Source organism: Manacus candei, unplaced genomic scaffold, assembly GCF_025592945.1.
Source record: "Manacus candei isolate 608988 ecotype Guabito, Panama unplaced genomic scaffold, ASM2559294v1 h1tg000025l, whole genome shotgun sequence".
Lineage (NCBI taxonomy): Eukaryota > Metazoa > Chordata > Aves > Passeriformes > Pipridae > Manacus > Manacus candei.
Window position 1 is genome coordinate 86,112 of NW_026138073.1, and position 20,222 is coordinate 106,333.

Below are 20,222 nucleotides of genomic sequence, written 5' to 3' on the forward strand. Positions count from 1 at the left end.
TGGGGGTTTTTACTGCTCCCTAGAAGTCACTGAGGTCTTTTGCCACTGAAATCTCCAGTACTGTCCAGTGTATTTTTGCCTCATGGTCAGTCACAATCTTCCTTTTTCATGAACAGATGTTACCAAAGCAATCCATAGAGAAGATAATTTAAAGACCCACTCATTTCTGCAGGTGCTGTAAATAATTGGCTAGTAGGTTGATCAGCCAAGCATGGGTACACAGGCAGAGATAGGCTGTGTGCCCACCGTTCAGAGTAGCAGGAGCAATAGGAGTCCTGGCAGACTGCCCTCAGAAAGGTCCCCGGTTTGGAGAGTAAAGGATCCACAGTGGGGGAGGCGTCTGTAGAATATACCAGGTCCACAGTTCAGCCAAAGCCAACACTCAAACCTTTCTCTTGTTTAATGTAAGCAGCCTGGCAGGTCTCAGGGTCCAGGATCAGCTTGTGAATGTATAAGGACATCATAAACTAGGAGCAAAATTCCTCTCACAGTTTACAGTGAGTACAGTGAAGCAGAGTGATTTGCTTAAAGCTCTGCTTCAGGCTACTCAAGGAGGCTTGGTTATAAATAGGAAACTATTCAATGAGCAAAGCATAAGATAATATTTTTAGGCAAATAATACTTGTATGATACAAGTAGTGATCATTAAAAACAAAAAAAGAGAGAGCGGCAATATGTTATGTGTTCAGCAAAGGTGGGTGGGCAATATTACAAAATTACGTTCCAGAGTTTGGTGATACAAGATCAATAGTTAATCATGAAGATGAAAAGCTTTTACAAATGCTTCCAATGGATAGGATTATCATCTGCTAATTAACCTCCAGACTGCTTCATGACACAGCAGTGTGGCCACAGAGAGGTGGGAGCAGTGGTGCACAGAGAGGCACTTTCCAGTCTTCAGGGTTGATTATGGCTTGAATTATGACCTCCCACTGTATCTGTTATGGCACTCCAGTGGTTAATAGGAGCCTTCTTTGTCCAGGGGTTGCTTCGGAGACGGTTCCTGTACCTCAGGAAGCAGGGAGAAGAGAAGCTTCCTGTTTTGAAGAAGGTTTAAGAACTATTTTCCTCCAATCAGGCAGCAGATGCCTGGGCAGGAAATGGGGAACACAGCTGCCAACCCCATTGCAAGTCAGTGGCTGTGCTAATAGATGCAGCCAAGATTTACCATAGGCAAAAAGGCCCCAGTGATAAGTAGGTTGCAGAGTTAAGGGGAGGATTTGTGGTAGAAGGTGCCTGGATTGAGACTTTCATTGGCACAAGGCCAAAACAAATCCAAATGCTGAGAGGAAATGGGTGTTTGGCTTCCTCCCTGTATGTAACTCTCACACGACACATTGCACCCAGTATAAAGCCCTGATAAAATGAGGTGTGTAATTACTTGTTGTGGTTCAAAACAATGCTCAGAGGTAGCAGTAGCCATCATTTCCATAACCTTTTCTCTTGTTGATGATTCACTGCCATTTCATTTATTGGGGTTCTCAAATGCAAGGTCCCATCAAATGCAGGAAACCAGCCATAATATCTCCAGCTGGGTGGGGTCTTTTCCCCCCTTCTGCACATGAAATCTAGCAAGTGTGTTTACTGACCTCCAGGAGTGAAATCCAGCTCTGGCACCAGTGAGGCTAGAACTGCTGATGAGTTTGTTTAAGCTAAGTCTCAGCCTTTTTAACTCGGTGCCCAATTTTTCTTTCACTGACATCATATTTACAACTGCATAACATTTGACCCTCAATGATATAGTTCCTCACTTACAATTGCTTATTTTGAGTGATGTCTGAAGCACCTGTCTGCCATCCTTCAGCTCCCAGCTCACCATTTCATTCTCTGTGATGCTATTTCCTCTCATGCTTTATGTAACAGACAGTGTCTGAGAGGGTGTGACAGGCTGGAAAAACAAGTAACTGCAGTAGGCAAATCCATACAAGTGTATTTTCAGCTACTTCTCTGTTTGTTGCCAGTAGAGCTCTATTGATACTTTGCAGATACAGACACCAAGTGCTCTGGAGTGCAGAATGGTCACATGACATTGAGTAAAGACAAACGTGCTTTTGGACACATCCTTGCCCAAGTTACATTAGACAAAGCCATGCCTGGGTAAGACGTGGGCCAAAACTGAGCAAGGACTTGAGAATTAGGCATCTGGGCAATTGAGAAGGGAAGAAAATCTCCCTGGCAGTGAGCAATGAGAGGACTCAGCTGTGGGGTCTCTCTGATTTTGCACCATTGACTACAAATATTCTTACAATAAAACTAAGCAGTAAAAATCTCATAAACTTGATGCATCAGAGGAACCTAGATGGCCCAAGAACCTGAATGGAAACACATAAACCTTCTTCCTGACAGGACTGGTGCTCTTGCTAGGGGCCCTTTACGGAAAATGGCAAGTGAAACAATCAAATATTCATTTGATCAAGTAAAAGTCGAAGATATATTTAGAGTATTTCACAGTTGTATTACTTTGTAAGGAATACAAACACAGACTGGTCTGCCAGGAACTGACTCCACTGTCCTTCTAGCATCCCTCTCCTACAGCATTCTGGGCTCTGCACACATCAACTATCCTTCAAAATCTAGTATTTCCTGCAGTTTGCAATGAACTCTCTTAACTAGATAACGGACAGTATGTTTGCAGTTAGTCATGAATAACTGGTAATTGTAATCCCTTCTCTCACTGCAAAAAATAGATGCTGCAAAAAAAGATAGGCTACAAAGTAACAAACTGCTGGTGTGGGACAGAATATTCAGCATCTTGTAGCGATAACCCTCCTGTTCTTCTCTTCCTCTCCACTCCCTTTGTGTTTGTCTTTGCTTCTCTTGCCTTTGACGAGGATGTAAAATCAGGGCCAAGTCTATGACATATGTTCAACAGGTTCTTTACAATCAGTTTTGATGTAAAGAAGAACGCAAATGTAGAGTGAAGGCAGCAAGCAAAATGTCTATCATAGAAGGTACATTGGTGCTTAAAAATCGGAAGAAATTATCTTTATATGACAGAAAGTATTGTACTGAGTTGCACTGAGATGAGCAGATAATGCTGTCAAACTTTGATGTGAACAAGGCTTCACTTTAGGACGCTTCTGCTTTAGCTAGTCAGTGAGCTCCTGGAGGGTCAAGGATTTAATCTCAGTCCCCAAGAGACAAGGCAACATTTGTTTGAACTTCTCTCTTCCAAAGAAGTATTCGCTAGTGGTGAATCCTTGAGATCTCATCCAAGGGATGGTCCATCAACTTCCTTCTGTACCAACAGCTCTTGAGAGAGCATTAACTTCAAACTGGAGGATCTTGGAGTGCTACAGCGGTACAGACTTAAGACGCATCCCTGCCAATGCATCTCTAATTCTAATTCAGCACCTCTCTAGCAGTGGCTCTTGTGGCTCCCTGGGCACTTGGCCAGGGACAAGCTGTCACTTACAGAACACCCTACTGTTCTGCCTCGGAGCCTCTCGGTGTAAGTCAGGCTTTTGAGCAGGGAAGAAAAAGAAACCAGGAAAGTGTGAGAGAAATGACATGCCAGTCACTGAAGGATACACAAAGTTCCTTAGACACAGGAGTTTGTTACCAGGTAGCAATGACATCAATCTACAACTGCTCCCAGTGCTATTCCATAACATCAAAGTTAAATTACTAAAAAGCGTTTGCCTTCCAGTATTTACCATAGGTGTCTGTTACCATATTCAGTTCATCACAGCTGCCCACATTTTACATTTAAATTTATGTCCCATACCAAGGAATGCATGTGGTTATTAACACATCTTCGCTTTTTCCCATCCTGCTTTAGTAAATGATTTCACTTTTTGTGACATGTAGCACCAGCTTACCACAATAATTGAAATGCTTTTGTAGAAAAATGGTAAAGCAGATCTGATCAGCATTAATCCATGCCATCGTAACAATTGTCCTCTATACATTAAGCCTTTCAGGTGTCCCAGGCACCCTTACAGAGATAAACATAAGGGGTTAGCTTCCCTATAGACCTACACACTTGGTCTTTGGCAGATCACCAACAGGGATGTGCAGTTGAACCACTTCTCCCTGTCCTGTGGTTTCTTGGCTGGCATACTACCAGCTGGAATGCACCAGGAAATATCAAAATACCATGAAAGTAGGTGATTTCTCAGGCAACTAAGACATGATGCATATGAAGTTTTATAACTGGTTGGTTTCTAATATTCAACTTACTAGGAAGTAGGAAGCTTAGCTTAATGTCATTTTGAGGGCAAACATCTTCCCCGCCCCCTGTATTTTTAGCTCAATGTAAGAAAATTTCTTTTAGTAAGGCTACTGACACCAAAACAGTAAAAAAGAAACCCCAAAACCTGAATTACAAACCTATAGACCCTAAAGAAGAGACAGCAGGGTGAAAGATCATGAAAAATGTTCTGAAAGACTGCTTATAAAGAAGAAGACTTCATCCTGACAAACATCTCTATGTAATAACATAAAGAGGCTTAAAAATAACAATTAGGATGTGTAGATAGTGTATTATGATAATAGAGTCTCTAGAGCTTCATTAAAATGGCAAGAAGAGTGCTAGCTCATGTTACAATGATGAAAAATAAGACTCCAACATGCCAGATAGCTCTGATCTAATAGGGCACTTAAGTATATAGAGTAGTCCTACTTAAAACAGATTATGCACTTGCTGAGATTTAAGCACATACTTAACACATCTGCTGGGTGGGGACCTACCTATAAACCTAGAATGTTCATCTGAGTTTTAAATTCATCAAACTTATTAAATGGATAGTTGGATTATGTTTTAAAAGAAATCCTTTGTTAAAAGTAATCTCATTATCAAAAATTAGTTGAAATTATTTTTAAAATATATGTTTCATTTATTGCAATAATAATAATTTATTGCAATAATTGAGTAAAGAAAATAGGTGTGTCGATTTCACTTCTAGCCAATTAAGTCATGGATTCTCCCTGGGCAAGGATGCAGTGCTGAGCTCTGCTTACTTCAAGGAATGTGTTACATGGTGTGGATTCCACCCTTCAAAACCGTTAATTGCAGTATATGCTTGCAACTGTGGAGATTCCTCTTTTAGCTGCAAAAATTTGATTTGACTCTTCAGCATCTCCTGAACATGTCCACATGCATTCACTTTCCCATTCTTCCATTAGTAATACAGATCATTCCCCATTAGTTTTCAAGAGGATTAGAGGATAAACAGACAAATTTCAAGCAGTTCTTTTATTGCATTTAGTTATAAAATTCTCACAGCTTTTCATCATTTCAGTACAGGAAATTATACCCTGAATTGTCTTTTAGACTAACAATAAAGACAATATAAGCCTTTTGTGTACTAAATATACTCTTGTTGCACAGATATAGGTTTTTTTCCCTGTTGCACTGAAATTGTAGTCTAATTGCCCATGCAGCAGCCCTTGGAGTCTAAAATCAGTCTGAGTTGCTCTAGAACACTTTTCTTGATGAACAGCACAATATCTCGCAGCAGGGCATGGGTTGCATTTTTAAGCACCACAGACCAGTTCAAAATTCAAATCAATCAGATCTGATGAAAGAGAGGAGTCAGTGACTCCTGAAGGTACCCTGGCACCCTGCCCTTTGCAGCAGGAAGCAGATTTGAGTGCAGGCAGCCAGGAACTTGTGAGAAGTGCTCACCCTTTCCAGAGCTAGGTCACAAAATTATCATGGGCAATGCCCGCCCCTCAGCCGGGCTCTGAGCTACTGGCATAATGCTAGGAGCAGTTTTCCCCTTGTCATTAAGTACAGGGTTCTGCTGGAGTGTTCAGCAGAAAAAAGTGAAAGAGAAAAGTCATTCTTTGCTCCATGAATTTTTTCACATGAAAAATCAATTCTTTGGATCAAAACCTAAGAAGTATCATAGTTCTTTGCCCTACAGCAGACCAAAAAGGATTTTGAGTGAAGTGTCCTGTAGAAATAGTACAGCAATTACAAGACCACCTGGTCTATTTCCAGAATCTCTTTTACAAATGCTTTGTTTTGCTAGTAACATTTCAAACCAACATTTTTCCATTACGTATCTAGGTATGGGAAAACTTTGTAACCTAGACTATGTTTTTCAGTTTATTAGGAAATTCCCCCAAATTCTGCAGCCAACATTCTCAATTCTTCTATGAAAACATGTTTCTTTCCTTTCTGCTGTCCCTTCCGCTATTACATTAGTTTTTTGTAGCTGTTTAACCAAAAAGTTATTCTCCTGGAAAACATATTTAAGGAATATTTTTCCAAATCTCTTGTCCTGGGGTTGATTTTTTAAATTGTGCTTTCTTTTCCACTGTGTCCCACAAACTTTTTCCATCCTTTGCAAGACCTGAAGTCTGTATTCCTGAAGCTACTTCAGATGATGCTTTCTATTGATGTAAGTTATTTGTGACACTTGACACAGCCATCGGGGCTACAGGTGGCAAGAACAAATCAGGGACCCATACAAGAAGATGGGAGAAGGCTAGATTGCTGGTCATAGGTGGACCAGGGAAACCCATTTCATCCCCTGAACCAGGGTACAAACCCAGACACATTATGCTATGAGGGAATATATAGGGGTTGTTTAGCCTGGAGAAGAGGAGGCTCAGAGGTGACCTCATCACCGTCTATAACTACCTGAAGGGAAGTTCTAGCCAGGTGGGGGTTGGTCTCTTCTCTCAGGCACTCAGCAATAGGACAAGGGGGCACGGGCTTAAGCTCCGCCAGGGGAAATTTAAGTTGGATATCAGGAGAAAATTCTTTACAGAGAGAGTAATCAGGCATTGGAATGGGCTGCCCAGAGAGGTGGTGGATTCACCATCCCTGTTTTAAACGCAGATTGGATGTGGCACTGAGTGCCATGATCTAGTAAATGGACTGGATTTGGACCAAGGGTTGGACTCGATGATCTCGGAGGTCTTTTCCAACCCAATCGATTCTATGATTCTATGATTCTTTCTATCTCCCCATTTATATCAGTCAGAGTAGTAATGAAAGAGCTGCTACTGTGAATTTAGTCATCTCCAAAAACAGACAGGATTGCAAATGCTTGCTTAGAGGTGTAGTGATACAACCAGGGTCCTCTAAGAGAACCAGAACTCAGCATTCCGGGATACCAGCCTCAGTGGGAGAGACTCAAGCTCACAGAAAGAAGGATTTAATTCCATTTCTCTCACTGATTGCTTTCTCTCTTCAAAGGTCTATGCACTACAGTGCAAGGCACCCTGTATCCCATCAGTCACAGTGAGACAGCATTGAAAGGTCAGGAAAAAGAGCTTTGCCTATACTACGGAGCACCTGCCAGCAGGATGATGTTAGCTATTAGGCCCTTTGCAAAAGCAGAACTAACAGCATTTAAAATTAAGTTGCTGTGGATGATGTTAGCAGTTGTCGTGATTCCTGGGGGATTCAAAATGTCAAAGCAGGACCTGACTGCTTCACACACACTCAGGGCAGGACGCTGGGCAGGTACAATGCGCTGTTTCTTCCCATCCCCAGCCTACTGGCCCGCAGGACTCTGGGGTTGCTGCAAACAACCGTCCTGCACCGGGAAGGAATGGCCCCTCCCCGACTAGGGAAGCGAACCTTGAGGTCAGCTCAGCGCTCCTGGGATTTCTTTAGCAGGGGAGGGAAATTTGTAAAGTTGTGCTTCCTTGCGTGAGCAAGACCAGCCCCACTGGGCTATATTATGTCTCCATTGAGAGGAAGGGGGTGATTAACTTTGTCTGGGCGTTAGTGCTGCTACCAGCCCCAAAACTGGGTGCCCGCGTTAATTTGATTGAGCCAGAAGCTGGTTTGTGGGAGAGGGGGAAAAGACAGCAGTTTGCAGCTGTCTGAAACTGCTCTGAGCAAGCGTGGTTTGTATGCGAGGGACTGTGCCTTGCTCCCCTGCACTCAGATCCCGCTTCCAGCAGCAGGTGCTGTCGGCTCCGCAGGGATGCTCCCGGTTAGGGAAAAACGCCCGGGGCGGGACGGGGCGGGGCGGGGGCTTCTCCGAGCTTCGTTCGCTGGAGGTTCCTAGGCTGGGGCGGTCGTGTCCCACAGGGGAACGGAGCGGGGGGGTGCATGTGAACGAATGAATGAATGAATGAATGAATGAATGAATGAATGAATGAATGAGAAAGGATGGATGGAGGGGGGGAAATTACGGAGAGAAAGGAAGGATGGGCAGGAGGAAAAGAATGAAGGGGGGAAAAGGATGGAAGGGGGGAGAGGGGGATGGAGGTGATATGGAGGGAGGGGAGAAAGCGGGAGTGGGGATGGAGAGAGAGGGACCAAGGAGGGGGCAAAGAGAGACGAATGGGGGGGTGGAAAGGGTGTGGGGAACACGAAAGCGGGACATGCGAAAGGGGGAACGAAGGACCCCGCTGCGCTGCGCCGGGTCCATTCACCTGCTCCCCGCGGGGGCTCCCGGGCTCGCCGCGCAGCGGGGGCTGCCTGCACGGAGCCGGCCCGGCCCCGCCCGGCCCTGCCCCGCCCGGTCCGGCCCTGCGCGCCGCCGGCCGTGCGGGGCCCCGGCGCCGCCACCGCCCCCCGACGGGCCGCGCGCGGGGCAGGGCGGAGGCGCGCGGCGCTGACCGCCCCCGCCGGCACCGCCGCCCCCGCCGGCACCGCCGCCCGCGTCCGGCCGCCCCGCTGCGCTCCCGTGCCCCGCACGGGCTGTAGGGCCGGGCGCGCCCGCGAGGGGCGAGGGCGGCGGCCCCTCGGGACCATGCGCTGAGCGCCCGGGGCAGCCGGCGAGCGAAGTTGGGGTGGAAGATGAACAACGCCGGTAAGTGCGCGGGCCCACCGGGAAGGCTCTTCGCCTCCGGACATCTTTTCCTCGAGGCCGGCAGACGCCTGGCGGGCTTCCTTCCTCCGATACCGGCACCCCCCTTCCTTCGGGCTGGTACACCCTGCCGCCGGGATGGCACCGCCCGCCCGGGCGCTGCTGCTCCGGGGGTCGCATCCCCCTCCGTCCCGACATCCCTCCTTCGGGGCCGGCAGCTCCCGGGCAGTCCCGCCGGAGCTGGCACCTCTCCTCCGGGCACCCTTGGCCCTCCGTTTCCACCCGACCTGCGAGGTGCTCGCTGGCTCCCTGGGGCTGTGCGTGCCCCATTACTTGTCTCGGCGGGACGGGGTCAAGCAGCAAGCGCGGGCGAGGCGAGGGGTTCCGGGCATAACCGGACTGGCAGAGCGGGAGGGCTGCGGATGCTGAGGGACGGGGCTGTGCACCCACTACTCCCTCGGACACACTTAAGCCTTCACGAAGTCCCTAGGGATTTTGCTGTGACTTTCTTTCCTAAAGTCTGGTTTTGGGGGAGGTAATGTTTTTTGCAGAATTTTCTTTCCAAGGCAAACCCAAACCCTTCCTCCTTTCTTCTGTTAACTTCCCAGAACTTTTCCTTGATGTAAACTGGGAAGGTGAAAGAAACAGGATGAGAAGGGAACAAGACATTCAACAGTTAAAACGTTCAAAGAAGCCACTAGAAAACTGGGGCAAATTTTAAACTTTTCACCAACACTTTTTCATTTTCAGGGGCCAGGCATGAGTGTGAAAAACATAACAATCCAAGAAACAATTATGGCTAGCTCTGGAGTTATTTAGAAAAATTTAATTCTGCATCTAGTATGGAAAAGGAAGAGCAATAGACCCTTTGTCTTAGCTGTAATTTTTTTCATTGTGTCTCCTTGTTCCAGAACGTGAATGTTGCTGGGCATCTCACTTGCATGGGTATATTCTGAAGCCCAGAGATTTCACTGCTAGATACCTTGCCCTACAACTGTCAGGTGTTGGGAAATTGTGAATCATTGTTTGCCAAAGCACGGGAACATAGGATTGGAAAAGCTCTTTTGGGTCAAACCCAGCCCTCTGCCGTTGTATCAGTGTGTCATACCACTCCTCTGAGTTTTGAAGTCTTTTCTCTTGGAGTGGGGAGTGAGACAGTTTTCTACAATGTGGTGATACTTGCATTCTATTTTCTGATCCTGGTCTGGACTGGACTCTGTACCTCCCAGGAGACCAAGTCATTTGAAAATTAAGCAAGCCAGACAAAAATTGCTTTAGCCATGATGCTTCTAGCTCTCTTTCTTTGTCTCTGCCTTATTTAAACCCAGATCTAATCTGCTCCTGTTGTCAGTGGAAGTGCAGTGTAAGAAATATCAGATGTATTTGTAAAGACTTATTAGCAGTTTTTATTTTCAAGAATGTTGGATGACTACCTTCATTACCAAAAGCAGTACCCGTTGTTACAGAACACAAGGTCATACTACTTTTATTAATTCCTCCAATTATATCAACCCAAAACTTTTCAGGTAGCTCTCCTGCTACTCCTCGCACCAAAATGAGAAACTCTTGCCATTGCTAGTTCTTCTAGTTTCCAGACCAGGTTCAACACCAATTATTCTTGTGATTGCATTGTCCTTTTGCTTAAAAATAGTTCTTTTCCTCTTCTGGTGTTTACCTCCAGGTTGTATTTATAGAGTGCTCATATCCCTTCTCAGCCTTTGTTTTGTATGTTCACACAATGCAAGGAATGTCTCTCCCATCAGTGCAAAGCAGAACTTCCTACTGAATCTGAAGGAGAGGGGTATTTATTGACCAGCACAACCTGGGGACCAAAATTACCTATCTTTGTATTACAGTAAGTAATACATAGCACCAGTAAGTAGTCATATGTGCAGGCTTAGACGGCACTCATGATCCCACAGAAGTTAAAATAATGACAGACAGAAAACAGAAAGAGAGATACGGATTATCCTCAGAGATGCAGACCTGATAGGAAAAGAAAGATGAAGCAATCCATCCAAGGCCACAGGAAATCTGTGGTAAGAGACAAGAGACCAGATCAGCCTCATATATAGGACCTTCCAGCTTCTAAGTACCGATTTGTTTGCCAGGTGCTGAAATGATGCTGCCCATAGGAAGAACGTACAAATGTAAGAGTCCAGATTGTTCAGAGGTATAAGCAGACAGTATATTCTTTCAGCTGCTACTGAAAGTGATATAGGAAAAGATGCTATATGTACCTGTCAAAGAATTTTAACCAATGTCTTCTTAGGCTCTTAGGACACAATATATAAACCAGCAGGTGAATAGAAGTTGTCTGCTGCAGTGTTAATTTCCAGTTGTGAAAATCACAACAGCCAAATTGGTAACATCACAATCACTTACAGTTAAATTAAAAAGAAATAGTAGTTTAGAACCAAGATTATTTAGTCATTATGTACATGTGGTTTGTCACAGTAGTGGACCCTTCTTGCTATATACAGAGTACCTTTGACGACAAGAACATATCTTGATAAGTGAGGATAGATGTTTTTCAAAAGTATCAGACTTAGGCAGAAGATGAAGTACCATTTTCATAAGTATGAGGCATTTAGGAGCCAAAGACCTGCTGGCTTTGACCAGGACCTCAGGTTTCAATGGCCTAAAGTCCCAGTTTTCAGAAAACACTCAAGTATCTAATACCCGTTCAAGTCAAACTACGAGCTGATACCTAAATCTGGACTGAGGTCCCATTTGAAAGGAAGACTTGCACTCCTAATCGTTTGAAAATCCTAGTCTGAATACCTTTTCCATTTAAAGTTGACTCTCATGCAACTGTTTTCACTTCTTATGTAATTTTTGTCATTTCAGACTTATCTCCAATAGTGTGAAATAAGTGATGCATTTACATGCTGTAAAACAAAGAGAACTACTTCTGCAGCAAATATTGCACAATTAATGACGTCTCAGTACATCCTGAGTATCCTCAGTGACAGCACTGATATTTTATGAGTTGAACCCCCTCATAGGTATTATACTTTCCTTGTAAATCATGCTACCTCATCTGTTTAATCTCCAACATATTAAAGTTTATGCTGGGTACTTAATTCAGAATGACATTAAATTGGTTTATCTACATATGCAGCTTGAACACACCCTCATTGTCTGACTTGGACAGCTGGTAGAGTTCTAATTACATGTTGGAACCTACAGTTTTCTGTACTGGAAATGTAAAAAATGAGTTTTAGGAGACTCTATGCTCGGCTTGCCTTCCATTCCAGGCAGCATTACCATAGTGGTTGGTGCTCATGTTCTGGCCAGGTCCAAACCCAGCTCTTCATCTGCTGTCTGTTTCACTTACAGTGAAGCTCCAGGTATTCTTTTGAGAGGAAGCTCTGTACCAGTGTTCTCTCAGAACAATTTCTTCTCTAAGGAGGAGGCACCATAGTCAAAAGATAAACCCATGTATTAGACAAGTACAGAATTTCCTCTAATTCTTTTATAGCTATGTGAAATTATACAGCTCGTGATCAGAGCTGAACAGGACTTTCTGATACCCTTGTCTGGATATTCTCCCTCTGCCTCCTGTTTCTCAGACACTTTCTCTCTGTGGATTTAAATTCCTTCTTCATAGGCAGAAGCAGTGACAGACAGGACTTGTGTGCAGTGGTTTCCACTGGGATTCTGGGTTTGGTGCAGTCCCATCCCACTGTTGCAGTATGGTCCCTCCACCTGCATTGTCGCTTCCATCCAAAAGCTCTGCAGATCCCTGAACAATGCATTGTGTGTGTCTCCTCAGTGTGAATCCCATTTTAACATATGTCTGAGTTGAATTAATGCCAAAGGCATGAAGAAAACACAGGTCCACAAAAGTTCATTGATCAGAAGAAGCTACTTTCAGCATCTGAAGAGATGCCTGAACTGGATTGCAGCACCAGCCAAGGCTGGAACCAGTATCTGCAAAGTATCTTGAGCCACTAGCAAAGAGCATGACCCTGGGACATGTCTACAAATATTCCTGCAAGGGTGAAACCTCAGTCTTTAGTTAGTTCCTGGTGGTGATGTTGGGAGGTATGGTCCCTTATAAGCCTTTATTAAATTCTAGGCTAATTCCTAAATCTGGAAACATTTGAAAGTGTTTAGTTACAGTTTTTCAGGCAATAGCCCACTACAAAATGTTTATTGTTTCAAAGGAACACTTGAAGAGTGAGGGCTGTATGGGTTGATTACTATTCCAGGAGAGCTGCTAGGCTACTGTTTGCTGCTTAGAAACTCAGACAGAAGGAGAGTACTGTAATGTAGTTTCATATGGACCGTGGCAGGAATGGAACCATGCAGGATTGCCTGAAGGAAGGTGGGCAAGGAGAGGAAGCGGTCCTTGTCAGTACAAGGAAGCACCGAACAATAAGGGGAGGAGCAGGCTAAAGGAATTCGTATTCCCCAAGAGTTTCCTTTTAAGCACAAGGTGGGTGTGTCTCCCTCCAAACTAAAACACATCCTAGAATAAACATGCACAATTACTTGTGAACATACCCATTGCTTATGGTGCAGTGTTGCTTTGTGTCCATTTAGAAGTTACAGCCAGAACCTTTCAAGTGGCTCAGACAGCAAAGGAAGCAGAAATTGAAGCAGAATGAAATTGTCCTGATAAAAGGCAAGAAGCTGTGCTTTCTTTTGTTTGGGTTAGTTTTTAAACAAACACTTGTACTCCTCCCTCTGCTTCCCCCTCGCATCCCCACCAAAGGAAAAAGAAAATTATTTAAGGAGCCTCATGAAAGGCAAGACCAACAGACAGAGCAGTTAGGAAAAAAACTATGTAAGGAATCAGTAGTGACCAGTAGCTGGCACAAGTGGGTAAGAGTAGGACATCACAATGCCTATTACTATACTGTAGACGGGGTCTACTACCATAAGTTCTCTTCCACCAGCAGTCTTACTGAAGGTAGCAGAAGGAAAAACTCATGTCCATGACATTATTTTATTTCAAATTTGTTTATAAGACAAAGCTTGGGAGATCTGGCATTGTCTATAGTCCAGTCTTTTCCTTGTTACTGTTTCAGTACTGTCTGATAAGAACAAGGATGAGAATGTAGAGACTGTTCAAGCCTTGTCACATCTCAGGAATGGAGTAGGTATATTTATATCCCATTCTTGGATAGACATTCCATAGAAGGCCAGGCACTGCAGAAACTGGTATAGGACATCCAAAGTGATGTTTCTTCCTTGGAGTTAGTTGTAAAAATGCCTTATTGTGGTGGTAAAGGTGTAAAGACTCAGTTTTACTTAATAAAAATTTCATGCATTTTACCACCAGAAGGTTCATTTAGGATGTTCAGTCATTGCAATAGCTGATTTAAAAATGCAAAGGTAGATCTGGCTGGGGAGCCAGGCTTACAAGATACTAAACCCACTTCTATTCCCTCCCTGGTTTTAACAGGCAAGAGTTTTCAGTACTCTGCAGCCTTCAACTGCTGCCTGCAAAAGAAGCAGTGGTGGTACTTCAGCAATGGTGGAGTGTTTGGCACATAACGTTTCCAAAATACTGTGGAGGGAGAGATGAGTTACCCATTTGTGACTAGAGAGATGCCCTGCGGTTCAAAGCAGCAGCGGATACTGTGAAACACCACAGTACTGCAGACTGGTGAATATGCAGTTCTCTCTCCCTTCTTTTCCACAAGTTGTTTTAAGCCTCCCAGACATGATGCTGGATTGGTATAAAACTCCAGATACGGAGTAATTCTTAAACAGTATGTGCGATAAGGACCCTCATTAGGACAGGCTTTTCATTCCTTCTGGGCTAAGCCGAGATCACTGGTTCAGTTTTTAACTTAGAGGAAATCCCTCTAGTGTCTCATAGCTCTGGAAAGACAGTTTTCTGACTACATCAGGGTGCCAAATTGTCAGCTTCTTTCTGACTACTGGAAGAAATTTCAGCAAGCTAAAGAATATCAGAAGAGACAGCCTTTTATGTCTCCCAGAGTCTAATCAAACAAATATGTGCCAGTATTAGTTCAGTACGAATTACTGCAATTATACTAAGATAACAATAAGAAAAGTACCATGACACCAAATATCAGAACAATCAGAGAATCATTTTTAAGCAGTTTGCGTTCAGTATCCCCTTATTCTCAGTACGGTGCACAGCTCAGTTCTAACTGTCTGCACTTCCACATATCAAAAGTCTACATTCCAAAATACTCAAAATACAACAGCACAGTAGCTACAGTTCCTGAAACTTATACCATGATTTATGATAGGATTTCACATAGGAACCATGTCCAAAATTGTGTCTTTTGAGATGCTGTTCCCTTTGTTCCCGTGTATAAGGCACAAAGATTTTGCACAAAGAATTGTTCCTATCTCTCTCATAGTGAAATGGTTTGTCCTGTGCTTTTCCTTAAAATGGAGAGCTCTCCGTTTTCCACTACAACGTGTAAATTAAAATCATAAAAAAAATTAGAGATTTCTGATTGATTAACCATGTAATTATCTATTGATGGCTAGGAAACATCAGTAGGAGGAAACCACTTCTCTCTATTTATTACCACTGTAACCATTTGGTATGCTGGCTTCTTTACATATTTCATCCCATCTAAAATCTCACAAGGGAGGATCCCTATTGTTACCTATTTATGCAGTCTTTCAGCATTTCATTTAGTTTCTGAAGAATATTAATTTCAGGACCAAGACAGCTGAATGGCTGTGGCATGCAAACTGTAGTGTGAGTAAAATGGCCATATATGACTTAATTCACCTAGCTTCAACCTGGCTTGTCAGTCTGCTTGATTTCCCCTACACGTGTGTCAGCACTACCACTAGAAGTACAAGGCTGGCCTTAGTTTGCAAGATAATTTACTTTTTAAAGTATATTTTGATGTTTAGAGAAGACTATACCTGCAAGGGGTCCTGGATTTACAGGAGGATGGAGGATCTTTTGAGTAAAGGGCTGAAAAAGCTGTACATTGAAAACTGAGCTTGAGTTTAAACCAGTAACTCTCTTTATGTTTTGGGTTGAAGTATTTCATACAGTGCATTATAGCTCATCAGCATAATCAGTGTAAAGTATTAGTCAAGCTTTTAGCAAACGACCTTATCCCTTATCATTATGTTGTTCAATAAACAAAACGTAACTCCGTATTTTGTTACCATGGCAATGGCAGGTGGGAAGACTCGGTGTCTGGGCACCAAGAGTTCAGTTTGGTTGGGTTGAATTAAGCCTTGATCTGTTGGTAGAACTAATTTTGTTCAGTGCTAAAATTCTGCAAACTGCCTATTGAAATTAAAATCATTGTTAAAAAGTGTTTACGCTGAATTATATGAACAGCTACTATGGCTGAAAGGCATTTCTTTCATTGCAGTGAAACACTTCAGCATCACTGAATCAAAGTGTTCATATTTAATCATAGGTCAAACATTTCTGTGGCAGAACCAGAATGTCTCTAATATTAGCGCTTCTGAGTGTGGGAGGTGTTACCTATCTGTGGACACCTGTGTATGATACATCCTTGGCTCTGCAGCTGCACATCTTTCTCTCCCCAAGTGTGCTAGGGCTGCATCTAGTTCAGTTCAGTTTTGACCTTAAACTGTGTTCCTTGGAATATAGCTACAGTGCTGCGTGGAGGGACGCTTCACATGCTTTGCTCCTTCAGTTCTCTTTTCAGAGCTGAGCCTATATTATTGGCTGGACTCCTTCTGCATTAGAAGTCATTGATTATAGATAAAGTCTACTGCAGGATATATTCTGCTGGCTTTAATAAAAACCAAGATGACTAACATGACTTTTTTCTCTTTTCTCCAGAAATCACAAAACCACCACTAGCACCGAAACCAAAGATTATCGGTCATCTTTCTCCAGTAGCTGTCTCCAAATTTTCTCCTTCACTGCCTAGGGCTGATATTCTTCATAACCCGAACTCTGTGTCTAGGGGTCCCAAACCACCTATTGCTCCCAAGCCAAAATTCTCAACTGACACTGAGGGCAAATCCAGTGTTTCTACCAACAATAACTTAAATAAATGCCCAAATGGGAGACTGATATGTCTTGATGGAGAGCTGTATGAAGAAAACCAGTGCAGTGCTGATTGCCTAGAATCTGAGGCAGATAATGAATACATTGTAGTTCCTGAAGCTCGGCTGACCAGCAAAGACTGTAATAATTTGGAACATGAGCATGACAGGAACCTAGATTCCTCTGTGGAAAATGAAGTCTCAGAAACTCCAGAAGAGGTAGAGAAGGAAGAGGATAGCCTTGCTAATGAGGAGAATACCAGTAATCGAGAAGTCATCGAAGATGAGCACCATATCTCTTCAGACATTGCTGAACCAATGGAACCAGACTCTGAAGAGTCAACCAGAGACTGTGACCAGTCCAAAGGACTTTGTGAGGAGTCCTCAGATGCCCCAGATAGGGATAATGATGCTTCCAAGAATGTAGATGAAGATGAGGATGTTGTAGGTGATTGTATTGAAACAAAAAACAAGCAGGAAACTTCTTACAACCTGAAACTGGTCAAGAACAATAGTGATTGTAAGACTGAAACTGATAACATTTTCAATAGAGATGAGGAACTAATGGGTGATACCTGTAAAAATACCATTGTGATTCCACTGCCTGGAGATGAATCAATCCCACATAGTGAGAAGGCAGGGCAGGAGGAGGAACAACTGCCTGAGGTTTTAGAAAAAGCAGATGGGTGTCTAGCACATGATGATGACCACAGTGCACATGCAGAGCTTGATTTGAATGCGGAAGGGGAATTAGAAAATGATGACTGTGCAAGCCCTGACATGCTGCCTGATGAGGCTGATGAAGAAACAGCTCCTGGCTTAGAACTGTGTGAAGATGAACCCAGTGCCCTAAATGGTTTAGGAGAGTTCATCCATCAAGCAGCAGCTGAAGAGGAGGAAGCAGAACCAGATGAGCACAATAGTACACACACAGGAAACACTGGCAATGGCTGCCAGATCACTGAGAGGAGAGGTGAGAAGACATCAGAGGTAGCCTGTGAAGCAAGCAAAGACTCTGGGAAAGGGGAAGAAGAAACTGTGAATGCAGAGAATATGGATGATGGCTGTCAAATTGCACCTTGTAAGAATGAATGTGGTGAGGAAATACACATGGAACATTCAGATGAGCATCTTCAATCAGAATGGACCTCTCTGCATGAAGATGGTGTGATCTCTGATACCCTACCTTGTAGTCCAGGGATGGAGCCAGAGCTGGAAAATGTGACTGTTGAAGATCATAGTGAAAGTACTGTGGAAACATCTAAGTCAGATGAACTGCAACTCAAAGACAATGAGGTAGAAGCAAACAGCTTCAGCAAAAGTGTCCCAAGTTCACCTCAACAGGTCCCACTTGAGGAGGAGTTAGACTTCTGTAAGCATGGCAAAATTAATGTAGAATGTGGGACCAAACATGTTTTGCATGAAAATCTAGCAGTCCCTAAAGTGGTCATTGTGCCTGAAGAATCAGAGGAAAGAGAAACTAGTGGTGATTCCCTAGATGATCCTTATGTGCTTCCTGCAGAAAATGAAATTGCTTATGGTGTGCAGACTGATTTAGGAGCTGATCACAGTAAAAAGGATGAATTAGGCATGGATGGTGAAAACAACTTGCCTCCCACTGATCGTAAAAGTATTGTCACTAGAACACGCTCGCTATCTGGGAAAATGCCAGGCTATGTCCCAGAAACTGTTCTGGAAGAAACTGGACCTGAAACTGATTTACCATCTTCCCGCAATGGCTCTGGGACAGAAGATTTGAGCATTAATTTATTTTCACTGGAAGGAAAACCAATGGAAGCCAACAGGGCATTACCAACGAAGTCAAGACGTTTCATTTTATATCCTCGATCTTATTCTGTTGAAGGGAGAGAGATGCCTATTGCTGTTTACAGAGAAAGTGATGGCTGCATACTGGATGATGTTAGAATAAAAAGGACAGAAGATAACTTGTCTTTGCCTTGTGTCAATGGTTCCTCAGGTAGTTTTTCTCAGCGAAATCATCTTTCATCATGTAGCATATCTACACCATCCTCAGTTGTTGATATACCACCTCCTTTTGAACTTGCCTACATCACCAAAAAGCCAATAACTAAAAGTTCCCCTTCACTTTTGATAGAAAGTGACTCACCTGATAAGTATTCCAAGAAGAAGAAATCTTCTTTTAAGAGGTTCCTCACTCTAAAATTCAAAAAGAAAACTGAAAATAAAGTCCATGTAGATGTTAATGTTTCTTCTTCAAGGTCCTCATCAGAGTCCAGCTATCACGGGCCTCCAAGGCTGATGGAGCTAGACAGGAGGAGCCTCAGTAGCTCACCTCAACTAAAATCACATGTGGGGAAGCTCCGTGCATCTGAGTCTCCCTCTGCTGTTCTCTTCTATAAGGATGGTAAAAGAAAAGGAACGCCCAAGTCCTTCAGCAGGAGTGTGTCAAGGGTGGAGTCCTTCGAGGACCGGTCCAGACCTCCTTTCATGCCACTCCCATTAACGAAACCTAGGTCTATTTCTTTTCCCAATGCTGACACGTCTGACTATGAGAACATTCCTGCTATGAGCTCTGACTATGAAAACATACAAATTCCTCCTCGAAGATCCACCAGAGCAGGAACTTTCACTGAGTTTTTTGAAGATCCCAGCAGGGCATTATCTGCTGCTAATGAGAATGACGGGTATGTGGATATGAGCAGCTTCACTGGCTTTGAGAACAAGCAGCAAACCACAGACCAGGAAACAGAAAGGTACTGTAATAAATTATTATGTAAGACCTGCTAGCCTTGGTCAAAAGGCAAGGCCTCCCCTGCTAGGTATAGTAGGCAGATCCTCCATGTTGGTTTACTTATACCTCCTCTCAGGAAAGGCTTACAGGAAAGATTGGAAGAATACAAGATAAGCTTTTATCAGTGGAAAAAAAAAAAGACACCAAATTAACTCTTTACCTTGTAAATGAATACCGGATCTGGGTCCTATGATTTGCAGACAGAAACCAAAGAGCATTCAAAAATATTTGGTTTATCCAGTTGATCTAATTTTGGGGGGGGGGGGAGGGGAGAGCTTGCCTTGTTCTTCAGTAAGAATGGTTTCTGACTTCTTGCCTGAATGAAAGGAGAGCCTGATCGCTGGAAGGGATCCTACTTCATTTTTTCATTCCTGTCAATTTCTCAAAACAACAGTATGTACATAATGTATGTTTCAAAGTACATCAGTTAAGTATAGACCAGAAAATCCCAAATCATGAACTAATCACACAAGACAATTCATTTTAGAAGTCGCTTTAAAGGCTGTCATGGCCCTTTGACAGAGCTGCTGATTTATAAATGAATTAAACAGTGCTGTCTGAAATCATATGCACTGCTTACATTAATAACAATGTTTCACCCCATTCCATTAGGTTATTTGCAAACACAATTTTTTTTTCATATTTACATACACTCAACACCTTTGAATTTGAATCTGTTGTCAGATTATAGCATTCAATCAGTGGAATGCAGAGATGTAAATAAGAAGAGTGGTTTTTGT

General features: G+C 43.4%; 1 protein-coding gene across 2 annotated transcripts in view; it reads left to right on the plus strand.

The window, feature by feature from the left end:
• Positions 1-8,545: 8,545 nt before the first annotated feature.
• The window catches only part of FGD5 (FYVE, RhoGEF and PH domain containing 5), a 93,275-nt gene continuing 81,598 nt past the window's right edge, over positions 8,546-20,222 (plus strand). For both annotated transcript variants that reach the window (XM_051788854.1, XM_051788855.1), the window contains exons 1-2: positions 8,546-8,726; positions 16,501-19,444. In XM_051788854.1, coding sequence (XP_051644814.1) covers positions 8,714-8,726; positions 16,501-19,444 — 2,957 coding nt within the window. In that variant the 5' untranslated portion in view covers positions 8,546-8,713. The remainder of the gene's footprint in view (positions 8,727-16,500; positions 19,445-20,222) is intronic.